The 24,967-nt window shown below is 40.0% G+C and overlaps 1 protein-coding gene across 9 annotated transcripts in view; it reads right to left on the bottom strand.

The window, feature by feature from the left end:
* The window catches only part of KIAA2012, a 70,740-nt gene that overhangs the window by 30,754 nt on the left and 15,019 nt on the right, over positions 1-24,967 (bottom strand). For 8 of the 9 annotated variants that reach the window (XM_081938660.1, XM_081938658.1, XM_081938663.1 and 5 more), the window contains 9 exons: positions 22,886-23,079; positions 20,361-20,550; positions 19,298-19,428; positions 18,128-18,278; positions 16,072-16,320; positions 15,202-15,333; positions 3,626-3,694; positions 2,844-2,938; positions 1,282-1,347 (listed from right to left, as the gene is read on the bottom strand). In XM_081938660.1, coding sequence (XP_081794786.1) covers positions 1,282-1,347; positions 2,844-2,938; positions 3,626-3,694; positions 15,202-15,333; positions 16,072-16,320; positions 18,128-18,278; positions 19,298-19,428; positions 20,361-20,550; positions 22,886-23,079 — 1,277 coding nt within the window. The remainder of the gene's footprint in view (positions 1-1,281; positions 1,348-2,843; positions 2,939-3,625; positions 3,695-15,201; positions 15,334-16,071; positions 16,321-18,127; positions 18,279-19,297; positions 19,429-20,360; positions 20,551-22,885; positions 23,080-24,967) is intronic. The other variant, XM_081938664.1, reaches the window with a different exon arrangement.

Below are 24,967 nucleotides of genomic sequence, written 5' to 3'. Positions count from 1 at the left end.
GTCTCAACAAACTTTAAATAAACTGGTGAAGGATTACGGGAATTTAAAGTACAGTTTAGCATACTTCTGAGCTGCAGCAACACCATCGCATACAAAATACTCCTTAAACTAATACAATTAAATGAAGTTATAAAACCAGGCAAGCAGTTAAGCACCTGGAAATACTGAAACTTTCCTTTAAGAACCATACAACTTTAATTGTATGAAAGTGCCAGGAATCTGGAATTTGGATTATAGTCTCCAAAACAGAATTATCGTTTCTTGTATGCTTCAACTGGAATCCTTTTCTATACTAAGCACATTCAAAGGCGGGCCGCCACTTTATCTTTATTTTACAAATATACTGATATTGCAAATGGCTCCACACCGAAGGCTTATTTCTAACAGGCAAAGCAGACATACATTAAGGTAGTGATAGGGAATGGCCCAAATATTAGGTCAGTATGAGTGGACTTTAAATGTAATGTGTCAAGGCCTATCCTATCATTTGATGGATGAAATATTTGTTTCAAACGGGCAAATTCTAGAGAACAAAAGGTTATCAGTTATCTTGCCATTTTATTTGGATTCTTCAGACGATCAGCTCTGTTGAAGGGCACATGCTACCTAGCCTGTCCTAGGCCACCTGAACTGATCTACTGTACCAGGTGGAATGAAGGATGCTATCTAGATGTTAGCCTATTTATATGTAATAGGCATGTGCCCAATTTTAATTTCATCTTGGCTTCTTTTTTGCACATCAGAATGTGTATTCCCCAAACTTTGCCCTAAGTAAAGTGGTACTATGGAATAGAGCTCACCCAAGATCATCATAAGGCTTATTATTTTACTTGTTCAATTACATAAATCAAAATGTATGTTATTTAGGATCTATGTTGAGGATTTATAATTCTAGCCAGTAAAATTAAGATTGAACATATTATACATGTTTGGAATTATGTCACAATAGATTTCTCTGACTTTCTTTCTGAACAGTTTATTATTTCTGTTGTGTATAGCAGTTTCCTGATTCCACTAGGGGGTGCCATACTCAGTTCTGATTGGTTCCTGCTTGACAGCGGGCATATATAAAGAGCTGTCAAGCAGGGTCTCAGTGTTGCCATTATCTGAGACACGTGCATAGTGAAATGCCACGTTGGCAACCTGTTGGCAATAAACTGTTAGCATTAAGAGATCTGGCTTGCCTCAGTCCTTCCCTCCACCCGAGTTCTCCCAGATAGAACAATTTCCATATTTAGTTTTCTTTAACTATGGTTGAAAATAATGTATGCTTAAACATACCAACTTTTTATATGCAGGTGGGGCATAGTGTCCATTCTCCAGTGTAACAGACAGTTGGATGGTTTCCTAGAATGAAAATTACAATTGTAGACACACTTAATGCTCTTGAGGTATAAATAGGTTCTCTATATCTCCCTCTCATCATGTCTGAAATGCTCCACTCCACACTATCTCCATCAGATTCTCTCAGCTGGAAAGGAAAATATTTTATTCTAATAGTTGGTTTCCAAGATGAACTGCTATTCAGTGAACTCTGGTACACTAGCAAAGAGAGTATCTGAATCTCTTTAAGGCCTCGTGCTAGCACATTTTTTGAAACATTAGCCAATGTTTGAGCACGCAAGGAACATCTTGGGGTCACAGTTGTATTTTCACGCAAGGATTTTATTTCTTTAAATGTATTTTTAAAAAACATTTATATAGCCACCCATATTACTACCAACTCTGGGTGGCTCTCAAAGCATAGTGTCTTGCACTATTAAAACACTCTTTTGTACAAAGAAGAGGACTAATGAAGGCCCTTTGGATCCATCCCCTAGATTGCAAATGAGGCTTTCATGCCAAACAAATTCAGCCACACTATATAAATCCTTGAGTGAGAGATAGTCTATGTTACCATATTCCTAGACTTGGTTTTTGTTAGCCTTTCCTCTTTGTGAGATTAAAGAAAAGCTTTGGCCATTTTAAATGAAGATAGACCTAGAAGAGGAAACAAACAAAGAACATGTTAACCATGGCTAGAAAAAGCAAGGATTAGGATGATTCCATTTAGGCTCGGGTTAAAGTAGGGATTTTATTAAAATTAGTTCCTTTTTCATTTTCTCAAGGCTGAGACTGGCCCAAAGTCACTTAGGTTTTATGCCTAAAATGGGCCTAGAACTCAGTCTCCTGGTTTCTAGCTTAGAGACTTAACCACCTACCCCCTCAACTAGCTCTCCTTGGCATATTATAAGGTCTGTTTTCTAGTGGAGAACCATGGTTTCCTTCACTCTGCTTCCCAAGTAAAATATCCCTTCAGAATTCAGAGAATAAGCCTGTACAAGTACAAGTAGTCTTCACTTAGGATCATAATTGATCCCAGAATTATGGTGGTAACACTCATGCTGAGGTTTAACCAGGTTACCACATGATTGCGCCCAATTTTTTGACCTTTTTTGCAGTGGTCTTTTTTGCATGACAGTTATAAAATGAATGCTACAGTCATTAAGCACAGACCAAGGTCGTTAAGTGAATTCATTATTTGCCGGAAATGTCTATTTGCCGGAAACCACAAGTAAATGCTGGTTTCTGGCCAAAAAATAAATAAATCACATAAATAAATGATTATGTGACTGCAGGATGCTGCAAATGGCTGTAAATGCCAAAAAGTGTCCAAAATGTGAAGGCGTGACTGCTGGGTAGGGGTGGTAGTCGTTGGAACTTTGAATCCAGGTTGAAATTAGCCCTGGGTAGATCTGTCATAACTTTGAATAGTTGCTAAGTGATCGATTATAAATCAAGGACTACCAGTAATCATTTCTACCACTTATATATCACAGATCAAACACTGTAATTGGTGATACCTTTTCTTTTGATGTTTGATCTTCAGAGCAAATCTGTGGCAGACTACTGGAAGCAGGTCTTCCTACTTCAATAGATAGTTCATCTTCTCCTAAAACTAAAACCATAAATAATTAAAATTGCTGAGTGCATTGCATCAATCAATGGCTGAATTTAAGGATTCTAACATTTCCTGCTTAATTAAGTCAGAGAAGTATACCCCTTAATTATTATATCCTTAATTAATATCTCAAACTGTAAGATTTCCAATTCCAAAAACTAAATCATCAAATAAGTAAAGACTTTAATGTGTTAGGCAACAACATTTGATCATAATTAATATTTATGAATTAGGAAGTAATCACTGAGTTCCTTAATTAAGTAATATTTGCTTTGACAAATTAATCAAATGTACTTTACTCTTTGAATAAAATGTGTTTAATTTCTGCACAAATTTGTATTAAATAGTCTAACAGACACCTCTGGAGATGACTGATGTGGAGATCTTCTAAATATTACTGAGTGGCAGGAAGCCTTTGATTCTTGGTATTATGGAATATTCAATAGTTCTAAAGTACCATGTCTACTGTTAAAAAGGGAAATAATGGATATGTAATGCAGACAAGGAAGGACTATCAATCGAAGAGGAAAAAATAACAACAACAACAGAGTTACAGACATGAAACAGCACTGTGGCATTGAGTAGTGAGCACTAGAACCTTTTTAAAAAATAAGTTTATGCTGCACACACAGCTGCTACAGAAACCAAGCAATAAGGCTATGACACTTCTGCAAGATACATTACCTGTATTACATGGGATGGACATTCTTTTGCTTGGAGCCAGTGGAGGAGCAGAGTTGGGATGGTTCCCAGCTGCAAAGAAGGAGATGCCCTTGATTACTTATTCATACTTGCAGCAGGAAATCTGTGCTTACTTACATGTTGCTTCTCCACTGCAAAACCTAAAATTGTGATTTACATCTTTCAACTAAAAAGATAAATATCCTAATTTAGAGCAAGGATTATCTCAAGGCTGGGTAGTTGCAAAAAAAAAAAAAAAAGACAACGTATCTGAAATCTCATTAACTACCACAGTGACATACAAACACTAAGTTCCAATGCTACTTTCAAGTAGATAAATATGTTATCTTAAAAAAAACAAAGCATTTAAATACCAATCCTCTCTGTCTTATTAGTCTCTGGATTGTATTGTTTAGCCAGCTTCTATTTATTGTAGTACAAATGTTTGCAATCTTAGGAATGTGGATAAAGGCAACCACAATTAAAGAGAAAGCAGCCCAATAAGAAGGATTTCCTGTAAACAGGCTAAAATTGGATTTGAGAGAACCAACACCATGCTGTGAAGATTTAATTAAATGTTAATTCTTTGGCATGAATTCAAGGGTAAATACTCTGGGGCATGAAAAATTAAAGGACTTTCTTTAATGGATTTTGAGCTTGATTATACTCTGACTGAAAATGCCACATGAATTTATTTTTACAGTGAGAGACGGCAGATCAATCCTTCCAAAAGGAATGTAGCAATAGAAATAGGCAGAATCTCCAAGAAACTGTATTAAAACACATTTAAAATAAAATATATTCTGCAGCAGAGGCTATCTATATATATTCTATTTGCAGCCATTCAGGTACACCAAGGAAGTGCCAAGCGATAAGGATGCTTGAAAATTTGGGGAACTCCAAATCTTGGCTCCCAATTTAGTAGCTCTTGAGATCAACTGCAGCTTTGAAAATGGCTTGTTCTAGACATTTTATATTTTTCCCAAGTTATCATTCATTCATTTTATTTTACACTGCTGAACCAATCAGGATTCATGACGGTTTATAGCAGGGATGTCAAACTCCCAGTCTGCGGGCCAGATGTATCACACGCTGGCCGGTTTAGAAGGGGAAAAACATTGTGATATGTCATGACACCACCATGATGACACAGGTTTGACACTCCTGGTTTATAGGCATCCAATAAAGCATACAATCAATTAAAATGTACATGAGAAGCCTCATTAAAATCAAATCGTAACCAGTGTAGAATAGCAATGGGAAGACAATGGAACTTAGAAGTTAATTGAAAATTGAAAATTGAAAAAATTAATTGGTCACCAAATGCAGAACAGAAGAACATAAGGATGATTTGGACAAAGAATCTGGCTATTGTATAAGTGAGTAATTCTGAAATAATAGCATGTAGTCCTCGCACTGTATTGACTTATTTGGTTAGGGAAAAACTGACATCACATAACTACAATATTATTATATACTTTATTTCAAGCATAATTATATCTAATATGTGAATACTTTATGCTTGTCTATATCATAACTTAATAGGCATTCAGTTCAAAATAGCTGCTTTTGATTTATATTTTAAAAAAACAAATGATTCTAGATAGAAACATGTTTAAATAATTCTAGTCAAATGAGAATGATGGTACATTGATAGTAAAATACATAAAGATTTTTGATTTAAAATGTACAATTCAATATGAAGGAAGTATAAATAATAATTGTGGTAGTAACGCACGAAATCTATTTGTAACCAATCAACATGCTTTCTGGAAGATGTAATGAAGAATGATTCTTTTTTTGTGTGTTTTTGTTTAATTAAAACAATTAAAAAAAACTTTCTTGAACAGGTTTATAACAATCTCAGAAGAACCCTAGATAGGGATTTTTAAAAAATCCAAGAAAAAGGCAATAGTAACAATATCCCATGATATGAAAACCACATAGATGAGTCACCTAGAGTTGAGCTTGACTTTAAGAGAACTTTACCTTATAAGGCTGTCAGTCTCAAGGTTCAGATAATAACTGGGTGGTAAAAGTATACTTTGCTCAAGGCAATCTAGTGGCAAAAGAATCTTTCAGCGAGAAACTGTATGATTCACACTGTTCCCACCTTTCAGCTGCACAGCAGGAAGATTGCATCAATTTGTACCCAGTTAATCTTGCACATCACTATGGCTCTGGTTGGAGTAAAGACCATGGCATTTGAGAACATCTCCTGCATTGGGCTAATTGGCAACATGGCTTCTGGGGTTTGAGAGCCGTATAAAAGTATGGCCCCTTTTTCTAAGAAAAGTAGTACAAAGGCAAAGCAAACATTAATGAACCAGACCATTACTAGAATCCATCTGACTTTGTCAAAGGCTTGAGAATTAATTGCTCAAGCTGTGCAATTTCACTGCTTGAGCCAAGAAATACCCCAGATCCAAGGTAGAAGCATTATATGAGTCCTGATCAAAGTCCCCAGCTTGGCTCTTCTCTAATTATTGTCTAAGCTAAAAAAAACTGAAGGAGACGTATTGTCCTTTCAAAACCCAAGCCCAAATCTAGGATTTGTTAAACACCATTTTTGTTTTATGTGCCTTTTCTTCCTCGAAACAGAGACAGCAGATGCCTTCATCCATTAAGATACAGGATCTTCCAAGATCAATCCCTTTCTGCCAGCTCAGGCCAGCCTCTGGGTTTGAAATCTTGCATTGTTTGGCAAATTCAAGACATGCCATGCACAAAACTGGACCAGGTAAAGCTTTTTTCTGGTATGGTGATGAATTGTTGGCCAAATTTTATTTGTTTGATATTGTGCATCTCAGCTATTGGGAGGCAAAGCAACCACATCTGAAAAAAGGAGATTAGTATCAAGAATTTCCATGGTTCAATAATATGAATATTAATTTTGATATTTGGGAATGAGAATGAGCATGCTCGGAGACATTTTTAGGATGTGAGAGTCCCCACTCCTGCCTAAGTGACTGTCATGGCTCCTTCAGAAATATTTCTTTTCTCCAACAACTGTTTACTTTATATCACTCATACCCTGGATGGTAATAATAAATTGACAAGCACTGTTTCAGCATCCTTCCTCATTCTTGCAATTGATTTCCTTAAATCTTGTGGTTAATAGAAAAACAGATGCAAATAAAGATGTATGTGGCAGGATCTGGGTATATAAGGGCAAATCTCCAAATCAAGTTGGTGCTGGAAATCTTGGCCTTAAGGCAGAATAGATAGCTCATGCTCACTCAGCCCCAGATCCCATCCCTAGCAACCAGATTTTGCTGAAAAATTGCCTTTGTCATTTAATTCTTATTAAAAGTATTTTTACTGAAACATTTTAATAGTATTAAAGATATAAAATAAGTTTGTAAAAAATACTTATTATCTATCCCTGATCCAATTTGTATTATTTTTTCTTCTATGTTGTTCTAGCTTTATTAATCCTTAATCTGACATTAAGATGTAGCACCTGATATCCATCCATGTCTTCTTCCTCCCATTCTAATTTTTTAAAAGGCGCCACAGTGCTCTTAGTACTGTTTTCACCAAGTGAAAACTTTTTGTTTGAAACATGATTTTTTAATCTTGTAAGCCCAGTAATAGTCCATTATCTACATTTTTTTGCTCGATTTAATATTTGTATTTTACCCCTAGTATTTCTGTTTTGTTCTCCAAAATTGCCAACTTGAGTTACATTTGCTTCACCTTTCCACTCAGTCATCCTTCAAATTATTCAAATTTATTTTTCATCTCTTCTTCCATCTTTTCTGTCACAGTCTCTTTTAAATGTTGCATTCACAAAAGCAGCTATTGATGCTGTTATTACAGCTGTAACGTCCTTTCCCAATTCCTCAAAGATCCTTTCAAATATCTCAAGTGTAATCCTTTTTCTGTCATTTCTATAAGTTTTACTGTTCTAGTAACAGCCATTTCAATAGAAGAATAAAAAATTAAAATAAAAGAAGAGCTTATTTTTTATTTCCCCCCCCCCCAGCTTTTTCTGGATCTTTAAGTCTTTAGTTCCATTTAACATTTTGTAGTTCTGCAATCAGATGGTCTTTAGCAACTTTCCTTTATCTTTTGTTTTGCAGAGCTAACCAATCATTTCAAATTAATCCATACAAAACTCTCTCATGGAAATATAGTTTACTTACTTGTTTCAAAAATTATTTAAAGTCGATAATTTTAAATTCAACCATCCCCTTAGTTGATTTTAAAATTTCTTTGTTTAAATCTTTGGCAACTTTTTGCCCTTAATCATTTTTAAATCCTTTAAATTGGTTCATCCTTAATCTGGGGTGAAGTATCACTCACTGAGTGGTTTGTTTGCTCGGCTCCTCTGAAGATCTCTTTTACTTTAAGATAACTGTGTTCCAAATTTATTTAAAAAGTGGAGGGTGGGTTGTTTGAGAAACCAGTGTCTTTATGCAGGATGTTAGCTTGCTATCTCTTCCTTGGCTGCTGTTGCTCAGACTCACAGTATGCCTGCAAAATCTCATTAGATCTTAACAGAACAGAATAACAGAGTTGGAAGGAACCTTGGAGGTCTTCTAGTCCAACCCCTCTGCTTAGGCAAGAAACCCTATATCACTTCAGACAATTGGTTATCTAATATCTTCTTTAAAACTTCCAGTGTTGGAGCATTCACAACTTCTGGAGGCAAGTTGTTCCACTGATTAATTGTTCTAACGGTCAGGAAATTTCTTCTAGGATGCTTCTCTCCTTGATTAATTTCCATCCATTTCTTCTTGTCCTGCCATCAGGTGTTTGGAGAATAGCTTGACTCCCTCTTCTTTGTGGCAACCCCTGAGATATTGGAACATTGCTATCATGTCTCCCCTAGTCCTTCTTTTCATCAAACTAGACATATCCATATCCATTCCTGCAACCGTTCTTCATATGTTTTAGCCTCCAGTCCCCTAATCATCTTTGTTGCTCTTCTCTGTACTCCTTCTACAGTAGAGTCTCCACATCTTTTCTACATTGTGGAGACCAAAACTGAATGCAGTATTCCAAGTGTGGCCTTACTGAGGCATTATAAAGTAGTATTAACACTTCACGTGATCTTGAGTCTATCCCTCTGTTTATGCAGCCTAGCACTGTGTTGGCTTTTTTGGCCAGTGTGCAGCAGTGTGGGTCTTCTTATGAGGAACAGACTTTTGGAGCAAAGGGGGAAATCTTCCTTGTCCAGAGAAGCACCATTGGCTTTCTTTGCCGTACTGTCTCTGCTGTTTGTGGAGGCACAGGGCCCACCATTTCCCCACTACCTGGAAGCTGTTTGCAATTTAATTCTATAGAGAATCTCTATCTTCAGCTCATAGCCACCAAGAATCAGAGAAATTGGCATCTGATTAACTTACAGCATTGCACAATACCAAAAAGGAATAAACTTCAGTTGTGGAGCTCATATCTTACACAATAGAGGATGAATGTGACTCCATTATTCTAACTTTTTTGTTTTTACTACTATTACTAATAATAATTTGTACACTCTTCTCCTTCTTAGGCAGCCCAGGATATTATTTTTCTTTTTTTGTCTTACAAAGTGCCAATAGAGATGTTTCTGCATTTCAGAACTTTTTCCACAATAGGAGACCCAAACAACTGTCTGTTCTAATCACAAACTCAAAATAGCAGGTTGCTAATGCCTACAGGTGGCTGGCTATACGACCCTGGCAAAACTCATCAGAAAAGCACAGAAGGGCTATGCCTCTAACTAATATGTCTCACTGCTTGGAAGATCCTTGATTTAGTTTTGACCAAGGCAAAGCATTACTGGATATAGTTTCAGTGAAAACTTTTGTATTACAGAGAAGCTATATCTCTCCAGTTGGGGTTTTTAATCATATTTTTTTATTCTTTCAAGTATCTCATTTATTTGAGATTAATCTTCTGTTTTGTATATTGTTCAAAGGCACAGAAGCCCAATTATAAGAATAGCAGCACCTCACTGCTTTCACCTCACTGCTTTCAGAGCTCACTGATGTTCACCGGAAATTCACACACTTCGGTGTGATTCTATAAAGGATTGCAGCTTTAGAATGAAAAGTTTGCGCCAGAGTGAGCCTCCCTAGATTATATCTCTACAATTAGAGGCCTACAACTCCCTTTCAGGCCACTTCCATGCTAGCTCAGTAAGATGTACTGTATCCTGAGGAGATTACAAAGGCCTTGACAGCTGGGTTAATGCATTATTTATTTGATGTTTGAATGTGTCGGTGAATATTGGAACACAATTTAGAAGCATCGGACAAACACAATCACTGGAAAAGAATAATGAAACTAGTTTCCGAAAAATGAAAAGTAAGAGAAACAGCATTAATAAGAATAATGCAGAGAGTGCATTGCTGTCATTCTAGTGAGCCAGACATGACAATACAGAGAAAAAGAAGCACCGGTTAGATTGGTTCTTGTGCCTGTGATGGGATTAGTCATCATTTCTTATTTGTATGGTTGATTTGCCTATTAACAAGAGTGTTAATAGTAGTCTCTATTACAAAAAGAATATATCCTTCATCTGCAGAAAATCCTGCAATGTGTAGCACTGGAACCAGATCCTGGCTCTGGTCTTGTTACTGTATTCTGATAAGGTAATGCTCTCATATTGGACAGGGGTGTTTCCTGTGTATATTGGAGAGACCAATGAGTATTGTACTATAATTGCACATGGACTGGATAATGTGGAGGTTATTATCAACATGGAGTATATGGTAGTAAGTGGCTGGAAGTGACAATCCATGAAGACTGGAATGATAGATGTTATGCTATCTTTAAAGTGGTATTGTATTGCTGTTTTCTTTGCTGGGATGTGTGTGTGCATGTGTGTGTGTGCGAGCGTGCATACGCACACATAGAATGCCCAGCTATGTGACCCAGACATTACACTGGTGTTAATGGCTATCTGAATCAATCAGCCAAACACAAAAAACTGAGGCAGTGAACAGCATGAACAATATCCATACTCTGGACATATAATGTAGACAGATGGTGTTAGATACTTGTTCTAACTACAGTGGTTTCCACCAAGGTCCTCTGTTCCGGCTGTTGTTACCGTTGAGCCTGTGTGTGCCTATCCATTACCCAATCTAACACTGGTGACGAAGGTGGGATTGAAAGGCAACTAGGCGAACCAAAAAGAGCGTAGCAATCCAGCAAGTACATCCAGCCCGGAGCTCAGCACGGCTTCAAGCAGCCATATTTGAGCGGCAAACTCAAAACGCCCTCAGAACACAAAATGGCCATGCACGCCCCACCGACTCTGTATGAACCAGTCACCGAGCACTGGGACTCGTACATGCTACGATTTGACTGCTTCCTCAAGGCAAATGACCTCATGGGCTTTTCTGAAGGCCGCAAGAAGAACATGTTCCTCGGATACTGTGGCCGGGAAGTGTTCAAGATGGCGAAAGACCTCTCTGAGCCGACACCGCTGCAATCAGTCACCTGGTCCGTGCTCAAGCAGACGCTGAGGACCCACTATGCCCCCAAGCTGTCCAAGCATGTTCACCGGCATGAGTTTAACATCAGGAACCAGAAAGAGGGTGAGTCAATAAATGAGTATGTTGCGGCGCTTTGGAAGGCCGCCGCGTACTGCAAATTCCGAGACCTGGACGAGCTGATTCAGGACCGCATAATTTGCAACGTGCAGGATATTAACCTACAGAGGAGGTTACTTGCCACGTCTGACCTCACTCTGCAAATTGCCTTGGACGAAGCCAGGGCATCAGAATTGGCCGCTAAGTCTGCAGAAACCCTGCAGCGCCAGGGCGCTTCACAGGATGCACGGAAGAGCACATGCTCACATCGCAAGGCTGCAGAGGCTGAGAGCTCAGAAGGTGAAGAAGATGACAGCTGCCGCATGCACAGTAGCCGCGCCCAGCCGGCGCGCATATTCAAACTGCGTCTCCTGCCTTGTGCTAGCTGCGGAGGAGACCATGCCAGATCGTTTTGCCGTCTCTGCAACGCTATCTGCCAGCGCTGCAAGAGAAAGGGGCACATCGCCAAGGTTTGCCAAAGCAAGCTCCCCCCGACGATCTGGCAACGACGAAGCCGACCTGACCGCCAGCAGAGGCCCGACCAAGGGGCATGGCGGCCACCACTACAGTGCTCAGAGGGAGACAACAGAGTCACCCATCACACCTCAATCGGCCAAGCCCGCACAAGGCGGTCAAAGAAGCTGAAGGTCACAGTCCTCATTGAGGGCTCTCCATGCGAGATGGAGATCGACACCGGGTCATCACTGATCATCATGCCGTGATCTACCCTGAAGCAGGCTATCCCTAGCCTGAAGAAACAACATTTACGCACCCCTGACATCGTCCTTCATGATTACCAGGGAAACTGAGTCCCCATCGTGGGCCAAGGCACCTTCCGGGTGAACTTCAACAACCTCAGCAGCCAGCTCCCGGTGACGGTGGTCAGCAGAAACCTGTGGAGCCTCCTGGGGCTTGACTGGTTCGAAGCCCTGGGGCTGGAAGTGACCGGTGTCAACTAGAGCACCGACGAACTACTTGCAGACCCTAACCCTGAGATGCCAGTTTTTCGCATTGACTGTTTAGAGACTGGTTCCGTCTCACTTAGTGATGTTGCCCACCACTCTGCCAGAGACTCCATGATCAAACAGGTTTTGAACTGGGTGTGGAGGGGGTGGCCCAAGGGGCCTGTTGGGTCTGATTTCAAAATGTATTATCATAAGAGAAATAACCTGTCTGTTGTTAACGGCTGTTTACTGTTGGGGGGATGGGGTCATTGTTCCACCCAAACTGCGCATTGCAGTATTAGAGGCTTTGCATGTAGGGCATCCTAGAATTGTGAGGATGAAGTCTTTGGCTAGGAGTTACGTGTGGTGGCCTAACATGGACAGGGAGATCAAAGAATGGGTGGCTACCTGCACACCGTGCCAGGAGTCCAGACCAGCTCCCCCAGAGGCGCCCGGTAAGGAGTGGGAGCGACCTCAAGCACCATGGTCTAGGGTGCACATTGACTTTGCCTGCCCAGTTCATGGCCAGACATTTCTCATAGTTATGGATGCCTACTCAAAATGGTTAGAGGTAGTCCTGATGACCTCCACTACGGCAGAAGCGGTCATCAAGGTGCTTCAGAGACTTTTCTCCACGCATGGCCTGCCCGATGTCTTGGTCTCTGACAACGGGCCCCAACTCACGGCCATGCAATTTGAGACCTTCCTAGCAGCTCAGGGAATCAGGCATGCCCTGGTCGCGCCATTCCATCTGGCCTCCAATGGTCAGGCAGAGAGAATGGTGAGATCTGCAAAAGATGCCCTCTGTAGAAAGGGCCCGGGAGATTGGCAAACACGGCTTGACCACTATTTGCTAATTCAGCACATCACACTCAGTGCCACTACAGGGAGAAGCTTCTCATGGGTCTCCGGCTAAGGTCCCACTTAGACCGGCTACACCCCAATTATTCTGCCTCATTACCCCCAGACTCCACAAGCAAGATTCGGACATTTAGCGTAGGGGATTCGGTATACGCCCACAACTACGCCGGGGGAACTCTGGATTCCTGCCATAGTGATAGGCATCACCGGTCCTCGCTCTTACCTCCTAGAGCTCGAGGACAGTAGGAATTGGAGAAGGCATATTGACCAACTCCTTCGCCGCTCTCCAACTCCACTCTTAGACAACCACAGGTAACTCCTGCACAAATTAGCCAAAGCCCTACCCAAACAGAGCAAACACTCACTCCTTCCATGGCCAGCTCAAGCCCGAGGGTACCAGGATAGTTATCTGGTTATGTTGCAGGCCCGCAGTGAGCTCCGAGCGAACTGGCTCTAGGAGCTCTAGCCGCGGCCTGTGAAAGGTTCCAGGAGCTTCCACCAAGCGGAGCTGCGGAGCAAACAGGTCTCTCCGACCTGTCCAAGGAAACCCCTCCTACTGAACTGCGCAGGTCAGGCAGAGCTACCCAAAAGCCCGCCTACCTGCGTGACTACGTAACAAGTAGGATTATTCCATCCAAGAGGGGAGGGGTGTTAGATACTTGTTCTAACTACAGTGGTTTCCAACAAGGTCCTCTGTTCCAGCGGGAACAGAGGTTTAATCCTATTGGTTGAAGGGTCTGACAGCTTCCTATAAAAGGGCTGCTGTCAGACTCAACCTTCGCTGGATTGTTCTCACTTGTTGTACTTAATAAAGAGCGGTTGTTACCGTTAAGCCTGTGTGTGCCTATCCATTACCCAATCTAACAGATGGTCTAGAAAAAACAGCTAGCTTGGCAAAGCTGAGAGAAATAGAAGAATGGGAAGACCAGGAATAACACAGATGGATGAGATCAAGGAGATTATAGAATGAAATTGCTGCTGATGGTTACTTAGGATAGGCTGAGATGGAAAGCATTTCTCTGTACAAATGAATAGCTCCTATCTAACAAGCAAACCATCACTGTTAACAGAATCACCGGAATGCCCTGTTAATTTTGTGCGGATGCTAATATATGTGCATATATATTGGAAAAGTGTGTGGAGCACAACAAATAAAACAAATTAAAAAAATAAGATTATTTTTTCCCCTTTGCACACCAACAACCTCAATCAAATTCTGAAAATTACATCAAAGTACTTTTGAAAGGCTTGGCTGGCTGATGCAGAATATCACACCTGACCAGGATATAAATAAGCTGCCTTCTCCTTTAGAAAGATCAAAACAGAGCAGGTAATGCTATTCCTTGAGACACTCTATTGAAGTGAAAGTTTGAAGAAGCAGGATAGAAAGAATATTGACACTTTTGAATTTTGGTGTTGGAGAAGACTCCTGGGAATAATATAGACAGCCAAGGAAACAAATGAGGGGGGCATTGAACAAATCAACTTAAGAGTTTTCGTTCGGTGTACAAATTACCAGGCTCCAATTATCCAACTTCAGACACATGCAAAGATCTGTCTCCCAGGAGAAGGTTCTAGAGCTGGCAAAGGTGAAAGGAAAGGGAAAAGAACAAGCAATAACAAGTGGATACACTCAATTAAAGTGGCAATGGAGAAAATATCTCAGTATGGTCGCTAAGAGTCAACACTGAATCCTGGTGGCACAGTGGTTAGAACGCAGTATTGCAGGCTAAATCTATCCACAGCCAGGAGTTTGATCCTGACCGGCTCAAGGTTGACTTAGCCTTCCATCCTTCCGAGTCGGTAAAACAAGGACCCAGATTGTTGGGTGCAATATACTGACTCTGTAAACCGCTTAGAGAGGGCTGTAAAGCAGTGTGAAGTGGCATATAAGCTAAGTGCTATTGATTTGATAGAACATTATTAACCAATCAACACTTATTTAGAGATGTACTATAAAGAAAATATTGCTTGTACTGAACAAATAGCAAAAGTATGATGATAAAATAGTACTCCTGTGGAGGAGCTCTTTATAGTGGAGGATGCCTCTTCCCTATCTTAGCTCCATCCCCTCATTAAGTAACAATAATTTACATAAATGAACACATACATTAGCAGTTTTGTTAATACCAAAAGCAATATTGCCTGAAGATCTATTAATCTGACTACATTCGTTATTCCTGTTGCCTGACATTTACATTATATGAGCAATTTGTTCTTTTTAAACCAAATGTTTTGTCCTTACCCTCTTCATCTGTAGCTAGTTGAAATTCCCTGGGATTATCTGTAGTTTGAACAGATCTCAAGAGTGATGGACAGACAATTTCGCCATTAGGACCGGCCAGAAGGATATTGAGTGAAGTGCTTTTATGGCTTTCTTGAAAATAAGAAAATTGAGAGAAAGAGGAATAATATTATATCAATGGAAATAAATTCTCTGGACTAAGAGAAAATCTCAGATTTAACCCTTATTGGAAATTAGCAACATTAAAAATCCTAAATATTTCTCTGTAGCTTACTGTTTCTTCTAAACAAACCCTTACAGGTAATCCTTGACTTATAACCATGATTGCTAACAAGGCAGCTTACTGTTTCTTCTAAACAAACCCTTACAGGTAATCCTTGACTTATAACCATGATTGCTAACAAGGCAGTTAAATGAGTTGCACCCAATTCTCATCTTTTTTTTGCCATGGTTGTTACACAGTTCACTGTAGTTGTTATGCAGTTATTAAGTGAATCCTGTTTCTCCCATTGACTTTGTTTGTCTGAACCTGCCTGGGAAAGTTGCAAATAATGATCATATGACCCCAGCATATCATAAATACATGCCAGTGGCCAAGCACCCAAATTTTGATCATGTGGATGCTGTGATGGTCATATGTGCAAGGACTGGTTATAAGTCATTTTTTCCACTGCTATTTTAGTGGTAATATTCATGACTATCTGCAGTCTTCATATCTGTAAATTTGCGAGTCTGACATATAATTTAAGAAAACTCAGCTATTTGTAATCTTTAGAAAATGGAACCATTGAAGAAAAGGTGTTTAAAATCAAGCAATTCTAATTAATGGCCATTTAAGATCATTCTATTATTAACTAAAATTTATCTGACCTATTTGTTCTGTGTTGTCAGTTCCAGTGGTCACTTCTCTCTTTCTTTTCTTCCCATTATTCAGTGCAAACTTGTCTGGATTTATTAGGGGTAGATAAAAAGTATCTTGGGAAGCCCTTAGGAAGCCACCATTGATAGTTTGCTTCTGCTTGTTTCTATGTTTGGTGTCTAAAACTAGATCATTTGGCAAAAGGGCTGAATGCTTATCAATGACATCAGTCTCAGATTTGACTTCTTTAGAACAAGTCCCTGCAAAGTAAGAGAACAGATCACAGTAGTTGTTGCTCCACAATCAAATTATGAACATACCCTAATTAAAACTAACATGCTAAAAGTTTATGATTAATGTATAATCACATATAATGCAATTATCTAAATGTCTACTGAGAAATAAACTGAATTCAGGTCAATATGTACCATATTTTTGGACTATAAGACGCACCGAAGTATAAGATGCACCATGATTTTGAAGAGTTAAATTAAAAAAAAAAGCTTTTTGCAGGGAAAAAAAGGGCATGCAGAGCCTTTGGGAGGCTTGTAGAGTGCCTTTGGCGGCTGGGGGGACGGGGGGGGGGGGACAAAAACTGTCTGTTTTTTTGCTTTTTTTGCCCTCCCCAGCCCCCATTAGCACTTTGCAAGCCTCCCAAACCCTCTGCACGTGCATTTTTGCAAAGGGGGTGGGGTTTCGGGAGGCCAAAAATGCTGTATTCAGTGTATAGGATGCACCCAAATTTTCACCTTCTTTGTTGAGGGGAAAAGGTGTGTTTTATACTCCAAAAAATACGGTATGTAACTACATATGATAGCTACCTTGCAGAAAGTATGTAAACTTTAGAATTATATAATGCTGACAATGAAAACTGCAATGCACACTGTAATCAGTATCACTAAGTTTTAGTTCATTTCTGCAATTGTTTAGCATTATTGTTGTAATGCATAAGCTAAGCTGAAAGGAGATCTGAAAGTAAACTTGTAGTAAAATGGAAAACGTCATGCATTTTGCACAATATTGACTAAATAACTGAAATTGAGATCCCCAAAGAAATGTGCAAATCCTTATACAAAAAGAGTAAGAGTTGAACTAGTGTAATAGTACACCATATATATCTCTGAGCTTGCAAGGTTAATCTAGATAAGAGAACTTGGCTTGAACACTGTGCATATCCTTGGAGTAAATATGCCACAAATATGAGTTTACATATATTGTGTATCTGTGAAATTAAGAGAAAGGGAATGTATTAGATCTGGACAAAGGTAAACTGATATTGTGGAACGGAGTTGATAGATGCAGGCAGGGAAGTAAAGATCCGGGTTTAACTATGAACAAAGGATTGAAACTGTATATCAGAAGCTATGAATGGGAGATTATAGGTTATTGTACACACTTTTACCTGAAAATAGAAATTCATAGGTTGTGGTAGTTCCATATTATAATCCAGTGAATTATGATAATAAAAAATGGGATAATTTTGGAGATTGTACAAAAGTTTGAATAAATGTAAGCTAATGGAAGAAATTATTATGTCATGAATATCTATGCTCGTGAAACCACTTTGATGGTTAGAAGTGAGGAAAACTTTAAAATCTCTCTCGCTGAAGAGGCTGCTCTGCTGCTCAATAGTAAAGAAAAGAAGTTAATTAAGATTATGTTAACAGGCAATGCCAGTCCAGAAAATCAAGGAAATTCTTGGGAAAGGGAGATTAAGATTGTCAGATTGTTTTTTTTAAGATATGTGAAAGGGAGAGCAAGCAGTGATGAGGACCCACAAGATAAAAACAGAGAGACCCACAAGACAAAGCTAGAGAAAGAAGATGTGTTTGGAGTTTGGCAAGTGTTGTGCTGGTGGGAGCAGCACCCTTTGAAATGAGCTGACAGACTGCCTTTGATGTATGCATCGTGTTTCAACCAAGAAGGAAACAGCCACCTAAACCAAGCCTATCCAGAGGTAGGTATTTTAAGCAGACATAAAGTCATCAGACCCATTCTGGAAGTTTGGTTTTCTGACTTTCTACCCGTAATGAGCAAGTCCCCTTCATTCAAAGGGTGGGGCTGTACCTCTTGAGCTTCTTGCTTTAGCTGGAGACTCCGACTGAACCAGCAGTGGAAGGATCACAAGTTCTTTTGAAAGCTCACTGGGTTTTATTTTTTCCCTTTGAACGCTGGGTGAGCTTTCAGCTATTTGAGGTAGCTTGCAAAATTCTGGCACCTGGAGAAAAACAGAGCTTCAAGGCACTTTTTAATATAGCGAATGCCACAGATCTTTGACAGTTTTTGCACAACAAATTGTTCCAAATGACAGAAAACACGTCAAAATCATGTGCCTAAAAACGCACACTTACCCTGCTATGGACAGATTTTATAAAAGGAGTGTGTGTATGTGTGTCATTTTTCCCAGCCTGATCCCTCTTGATACTGGGCATTGCTTCCATAGTTCAACTAGCATGGCCAATATAGCCTGGGGTTTAGAAGAACTTAAAGTCCAATTCCCTTGGAGGGCACCCAGTGGGGAAGGCTGTGTTAAGCTTTTCACCATGCTTAGGAGAATTTCTGTTATATATACAACATGAAAAAAAAAGTATACAGGACGCAGTGCAATAAACCGTTAAACAGGCTTAATTCCCTTTGATTTTTAATGAGCCACACAGTCTGATCAACTGTTCACTGGAGTTCCCTCCAATTAAAATTGAAATGCAGCCTCAGGGACACTGAATTACATCATATTGTACCCCAGAGCACAATTTCCCCTTATTGGGATATACTTTGGGAGCGATTAATTGTTGGACACACTATTGCATTTCAGTTGACTTATGATACAATGTTAGAATAGGAGGCCATGTAGAAAGCTGAAGACTAGATCACTAGCCATGTTTATTAAATTGGTAGCCTCTCCTCCATTTCTAGACTTATTAATTCATTGATTTAATATTTTCTTAACTTTGGAACAATTGTCTCCTGATCTTTTTTCATGCAGAAGACCTATAGAGGCATACTTGAAATCTCCCATGCAAATCAGTCTTGCCTCAGACCTCTGTCTTCAGCAAAATAGTGCACTTTGTTTGTAATATCCAACTTATTCCATATACATATGTGAAGTTTTTCCAGAATTAATCCTTCTTAAAGCTAACAAATTCTAAATATTTGAACTATTTTTATGGTTCCTAGGCATTCAGAGTCATCCTTCAACCCCAGAATAGTAGGATTTGGCAGATGGGCAAAAGAACTGACCTGCTTCCTGTGTTTCTTTGTGATTTCATCTTGCTCTCTGCTACCTCCTGGATTAATCGGGGGGAACACTTCTGTGTCTTCAGAGAGTCCTCTTCCTCCTCTAGCTGTGCTCTTCAGATGATTTTGGTTAACTGTGAAACAAACAGGAAAACAGAGATCCAAAATCGCCTTCCATCTCTCTAGCCATGGTTCATGCTCATCAAAATCTATGAAGGAAACTGTGATAGCTGAACTGATGATTGAATCAGTGCTCACTCTGTGATAGGCTGTAGATATTACATTGGAAATGGAGCCAACAAGACTGTTTTACAACTTTAGATGCAAAAAACTAGCATACTCTTTTCCCTGATATGCTACCCACCACCAACTTTTGGGGGTATAAAACTCTATATTACTGTAGGATATGCTTTCCAACCAAACATTATACCAACTGGCAAAAACCAGTTTCCAATTCTTTGTATCTCTCTCTCTTTTCCAGATGTTGCAGTATTTGCTTCTGATATAAAAGAGGTTATTTACCAGAAAGCAAGTATAATACAGCAGAGTGTAGCCCCGTGGTGATATTTGTTGGTTTTTCTACTTAATTCAAAAAATTCCAGCAGAGGGAGATATAATGACTGTGTTTGCATACCATGCTAACTCTCCCGGCTGCGCTTTACTCAATTAGCTCAATGTTCTCAATCCACATAACATTATGAACCTTTATTTGTTTGCCAATTAAATAGTTCTTCCTTTCTCCAGTACAAATCCAGGTGTTCCTGATTCTAGTCCAATTTCTGGACCACTACATTATGCACACTCAATTTTTACCAGACAGTAACTACAATGTAGTTGGCATTTCAGTTTGTGGTTCAATGTGTCATGGACACAAATATATAAATACAACCATCCTGCAACATCATTCATTCCTGCATTTATTTCTACATTCTGTAATACTAAATACCTTTATTTGAATGGCAAAAACACTGGTGTCATTAATGGTTCTCAACTACCCACTGTCTCTACAAATAAAAATATAGTGGGGGCTTTTAATTTGGCTCATAAATTTGCAGCATCTTCTTACCACTGTATGTGATCTTTTTTCCTGGAAAGAAGCCACCATAGAAATTCACATGGGATTGCTCACACCAAAATTCAGAAGTGTCAATTCGTGTGTTTCCCAATAATGGAAAATTTACTGATTGGTTTGGCATTTCAGAGTTATGTGGCTCTTTCTTCGTCTTTCCACCTTGATGACATTCTATCCCTCTGTCCTAAAAGAAGGTAAACAAGACCACTTGAAAGGCTACATTTAAAAACCAGCAAAGAGGGGGGGAAAGCCAACTGTTCTATTCATAAGAAAATAAAGAGTCCTCTTGCACTAGCAGTTTATAACATCATCTAACCACCACCACGGGAAGACAAAGCTGCAGTGATATACAGTAGCACCACAACAATGACTGGATGTGCTATAAATTGCTAGCCTGTCCAGATGAAAGACATTTCTGTCCTATCCCTTTGTTCTCACAATGGTCAACCAGATACCAACAAAAAGCTCACAACACAATATTAAGTTCATAGCATTATGTTGGTTGTGTTGCTCTGCAACTATTATTGAGAGGAATACTATCTCTAATACTGGTAAGATAATGAAGCAGTCATTAAGTAGCAGTAGCCTCAACTTCCATTAAGCAGCCACTGATGTATTCTCCACAGATCTGTTTAATTCCCTTTGAAAACTCTCACGTTGGTGGGTAATATTGTGTAAAGTAAAACTTCCTTTTATCTAGCTTCATTAAATGAACGCCAAGCACTTCTATTTGATGCCAACAGAGAACAATTCACTAGCTAAATAAAGCTCTCCATATACATACAAAACAGGCTATATACGTATGTATGTATGTATGTATGTATGTATGTATGTATGTATGTATGTATGTATGTAGCCTGTTTTGTCATTGTACAAAATAAATACAACAAAATTGGTTAATACAGTAATTTTATAATATAGTAATGTTCTAGTAACTTCTGTATATCCCTCCCTGCAAACTGCTAAATGTAAGCAGCCTAGTAACATATAAAGCTATTGCACTGTATATAGTCATTCAAGTGCAAATGGCCATGAGTTCAAGTCCCAGTAAAGAATTTGAGCCTCACAGAATAACATCTTGCCACTCACATCTGATGATTCCCAATAAGGTGAAACCAGCAATGTCTTGCCTCTTGGTGGCCAAAAGAGATAAAAATGAACTAAAGGCTGTAGAACCTACTTTCTCTTTGAAATCAAGATAACAGAGGGACCCTCATTTGGGGTAGTTTACTTAACTTTCCAAATTGCCATTTAAAGGTAAAACACTTGCCTTTATTTCAGAAGACTGCAATATCAGGAGAAAAGGAAAACAAAAGGACAAAGGATATTTTTCTCCTCTTTATAAAAGAGGAGGAAATTTAGTGGTTATACTGTTCTCATTGCTTCAGCAGTAGTTACAGTTTAAAGGTTTTATTTGGTTTATGTGGGGAGGTGCAATGAATTATCCATATATTTGAAAGCTTCCTACTCCTGAACAATTATACTCGGGTAGGCCTCACTTTCATAATTTACTTAAGCATATTATCTTTGTATGTATGAAACACACATAACAGGGGGTAGGGGTAGAGGGAGAGGGAGGGAAGGAGGGAGGGAGGGGAGAGAGGGGGGGAGAGAGGGAGAAGGAGAGGGAGGGAGGGAGAGAGAGAGAGAGGGGGGGGACATTTTGTTTTGAATCTCTCTATTTTTCCCTAACATGCAGATATCCCTACACACTAAAAAAGGGGAGACATATGGTGGCCAACATATTATAAAAACTGAGAAGGAGGGGAGAAGCACATAAGAGTTTGCTACCAAGCAATTACAATAGTAGTAGTAGCAGTAATAGTAATAGTAGAAGTAAAATTATTGCAGCTTTTTCCTATAATACTCCTTGTGATTGCAGTAAATTGTATGTAAAACATAATATAACCTTAAAACAAAGGCGGGAGGGAGAGGCTGCAATTCCTCTCCAATTTCCCTATGTTCCCTCTCTCCCATCCCATGACATCATCGCACCCTCGCTTGTTCTACAATATACTCCTTTCCAGCCAGCTATTAGACAGAGACCTAACTAAAGTAAAGGAGCTTTTTAATTGCTGCCCCTCTTTTTGGGAACAGCCTCCCCCCTCCCTGTTAAAGCCCCACTAAAGTGGACCCTAGAAAAGCCACAACAATTTCTTTTTCAGCAGGCCTTGGGGACAGGCGTGCATTGAGGCTTTCCTGCTGAGGTCTGATACTCTGTTTTGAACTGAGTCTGTTTATTGTCCTGGCAAGAAACTGTGACTTTAACAGTTATTCAATCTTGATGAAAAACAATTATGGAATAGCAGATGTAAGCCATTCAGACCCGGTGACAATAGGAACAGTATAACAGGTCAGCAAATACATACATCCCCACATATGTCCTCTGAGGCATTCAAGCCACCCTTGCATCTCTGAAAGAGCATTCAACTCTTTGTTTATTTTATTAATGGGAACAGGACATCATTAAACAGTTGGGCGCTGTAGAAACTATTTGATGGGGAAAGAAAATATAATACCTCAGAGATCTGCCAGTGTGCCTCATTCTGATTCCAGATGCTTCCTCTGGAATGCTGTGGTTGAAGATGAAAACTCAGTTTTCTTACAGAAATTCTTAAAGGGATTCGACCTGTTTCTCTGGCATTATGTTCTGTGTCACCTTTCACCGGGCAAGCTTTATTTTCTGACTTTTTACGCAATGGAGGACCAAGACCTAAGAATTAAGGAACATCACAGCCCAGAAATAAATGACCAGCGTGGCTGCATTGTACATCAAGCAACAATTATGATTCAGCCTAATCTTGTCTGTGCTATTCATAAATACTTCTAAGGTAGAGGTGCTATTCAGCCAGTTCTGGTAGGTTCTGGAGAACCGGTAGCGGAAATTTTGAGTAGTTCGGAGAATTGGCAAAAAGGCTGGCCCCACCCCTGCTGCCTCCCAGCTGATCTTCTATTGTTGCCCTGAACGGGAGAACAGAGCTGGAAAGCAGGTTAGTAGGGTGGGGAGGGAATGGGTATTTTGCAGTAACCTTCTCCCAGGAGTGCGGAGGGAATGGGTATTTTGCAGTAACCTTCCCCTGCCATGCCCACAAAGCCACACCATGCCCATAAAGCCATGCCCACAGAACCGATAGTAAAAAAAAATAGAACCCCCCACTGGTCTAAGCACATTCAGCGGGTCACTCCTAAATAGGATGGGCAGCTTTCACAAATCAGGCTTAACAAACGACCATCCTATTCATTTGCTTTAGAAACTTTAAACTTGATGTTTTCCTAAAAATAGTACAGGTAGTCCTCGATTTACGACAATTGAGCGCAACATTTCTGTTGCTAAGTGAGACATTTGTTCAGTGAGTTTTGCCCCATTTTGCAACCTTTCTTGCCACAGGTGCTAAGTGAATTAAGTGAATCTGACTTCTCCATTGACTTTGCTTGTCAAAAGTTTGCAGAAGATAAACATACGACCTTGGGACACAGTAGCCGTCATAAATATGAAGCAGTTGCCAAGCATCTGAATTTTGATCACATGATCATGGGGCTGCTACAATGGCCGTAACTGTGGAAAAACAGTCATGTCACTTTTTTCAGTGCCGTTGTAACTTTGAACAGTCAGTAAATGAACTCTCGTAAGTGAAGGACTACCCGTACTGCTCTAGCTGATAACTAGAGGTATTCACTTGAATTAGAAAATATTGATGGTTTTTCTTTTTTATGAATATTATGACATGATGTGACAATATGATATATTATGGAAGATGTTCTCAGTGTACCTTAGTGAAATAAAGGAGAATAATACACCAACCAGTGGTGGGTTGCAGGCGGTACGCCCCGGTATGGGCATATCGGAGCCAGCGCAGAGCACCGGATACCGTTCTGGTACGGTGCTCTGGAGGGCTCACCTGCCCGCCCAAGCTTCTTACCTGTGTTTTAAAGCTTCTGCGCTGCCACACATGCGCATGGCGCGTACAGCACCTGTGTGACGCTCCGCAGAGCAGCTGGAGCGTCACAGAGGTGCTTAGATGCATGCGCGTGCGCTGCGTGCCTCCATGAGGATGCCGCCGGCCCTGTTCCAACCATACCGATTGGAACGGGATTTGCAACCCATCCCTGACACCAACATTTATTTTATTTTTTTAGGGAATGTACAGTATATACTGCCTCAATCTCATTAGTCTCTCAGCCATTTAGAAGTTACATGTATGTTGGGTAGTTAAATGATGCACCAGATCTGATCATCTCTGTCAGTCACTGGTAAATGGACTATAACTCTTAGTAACAAGGCCATCACCCAAGAGTTTAACAGTTTGGCACACTTATTACACAGAACAGGATACAGTACTCCAGGATCCTTTTCCAAAACTCCTTAGGACAGAGTTCCCCAACATTTCTGGCTTTGTGGACTTGTGGGAGGGGGAGGGGGGTTTCCGCAGAAGTGGCCTGCAAGTGCGTGCATATGTGTGGAGCTCCATTTGCGCAAGCTGCAGTCATGTGTGCCACTGCTTGTGCAAATGGACCGTGCTCACCTGTGCTTGCCTGCTGCTAATACAAGTGGGGATATGTGACCACACACTTGTTGCTGCTACTGCGGCCCAGTTCCAAAT

The sequence above is a fragment of the Natrix helvetica genome (genome assembly GCF_964273705.1).
Source record: "Natrix helvetica genome assembly, chromosome: 1".
NCBI lineage: Eukaryota > Metazoa > Chordata > Lepidosauria > Squamata > Natricidae > Natrix > Natrix helvetica.
The sequence above is the reverse complement of the archived record's forward strand: the minus strand, read 5'-3'. Positions and strand labels throughout refer to the sequence as shown.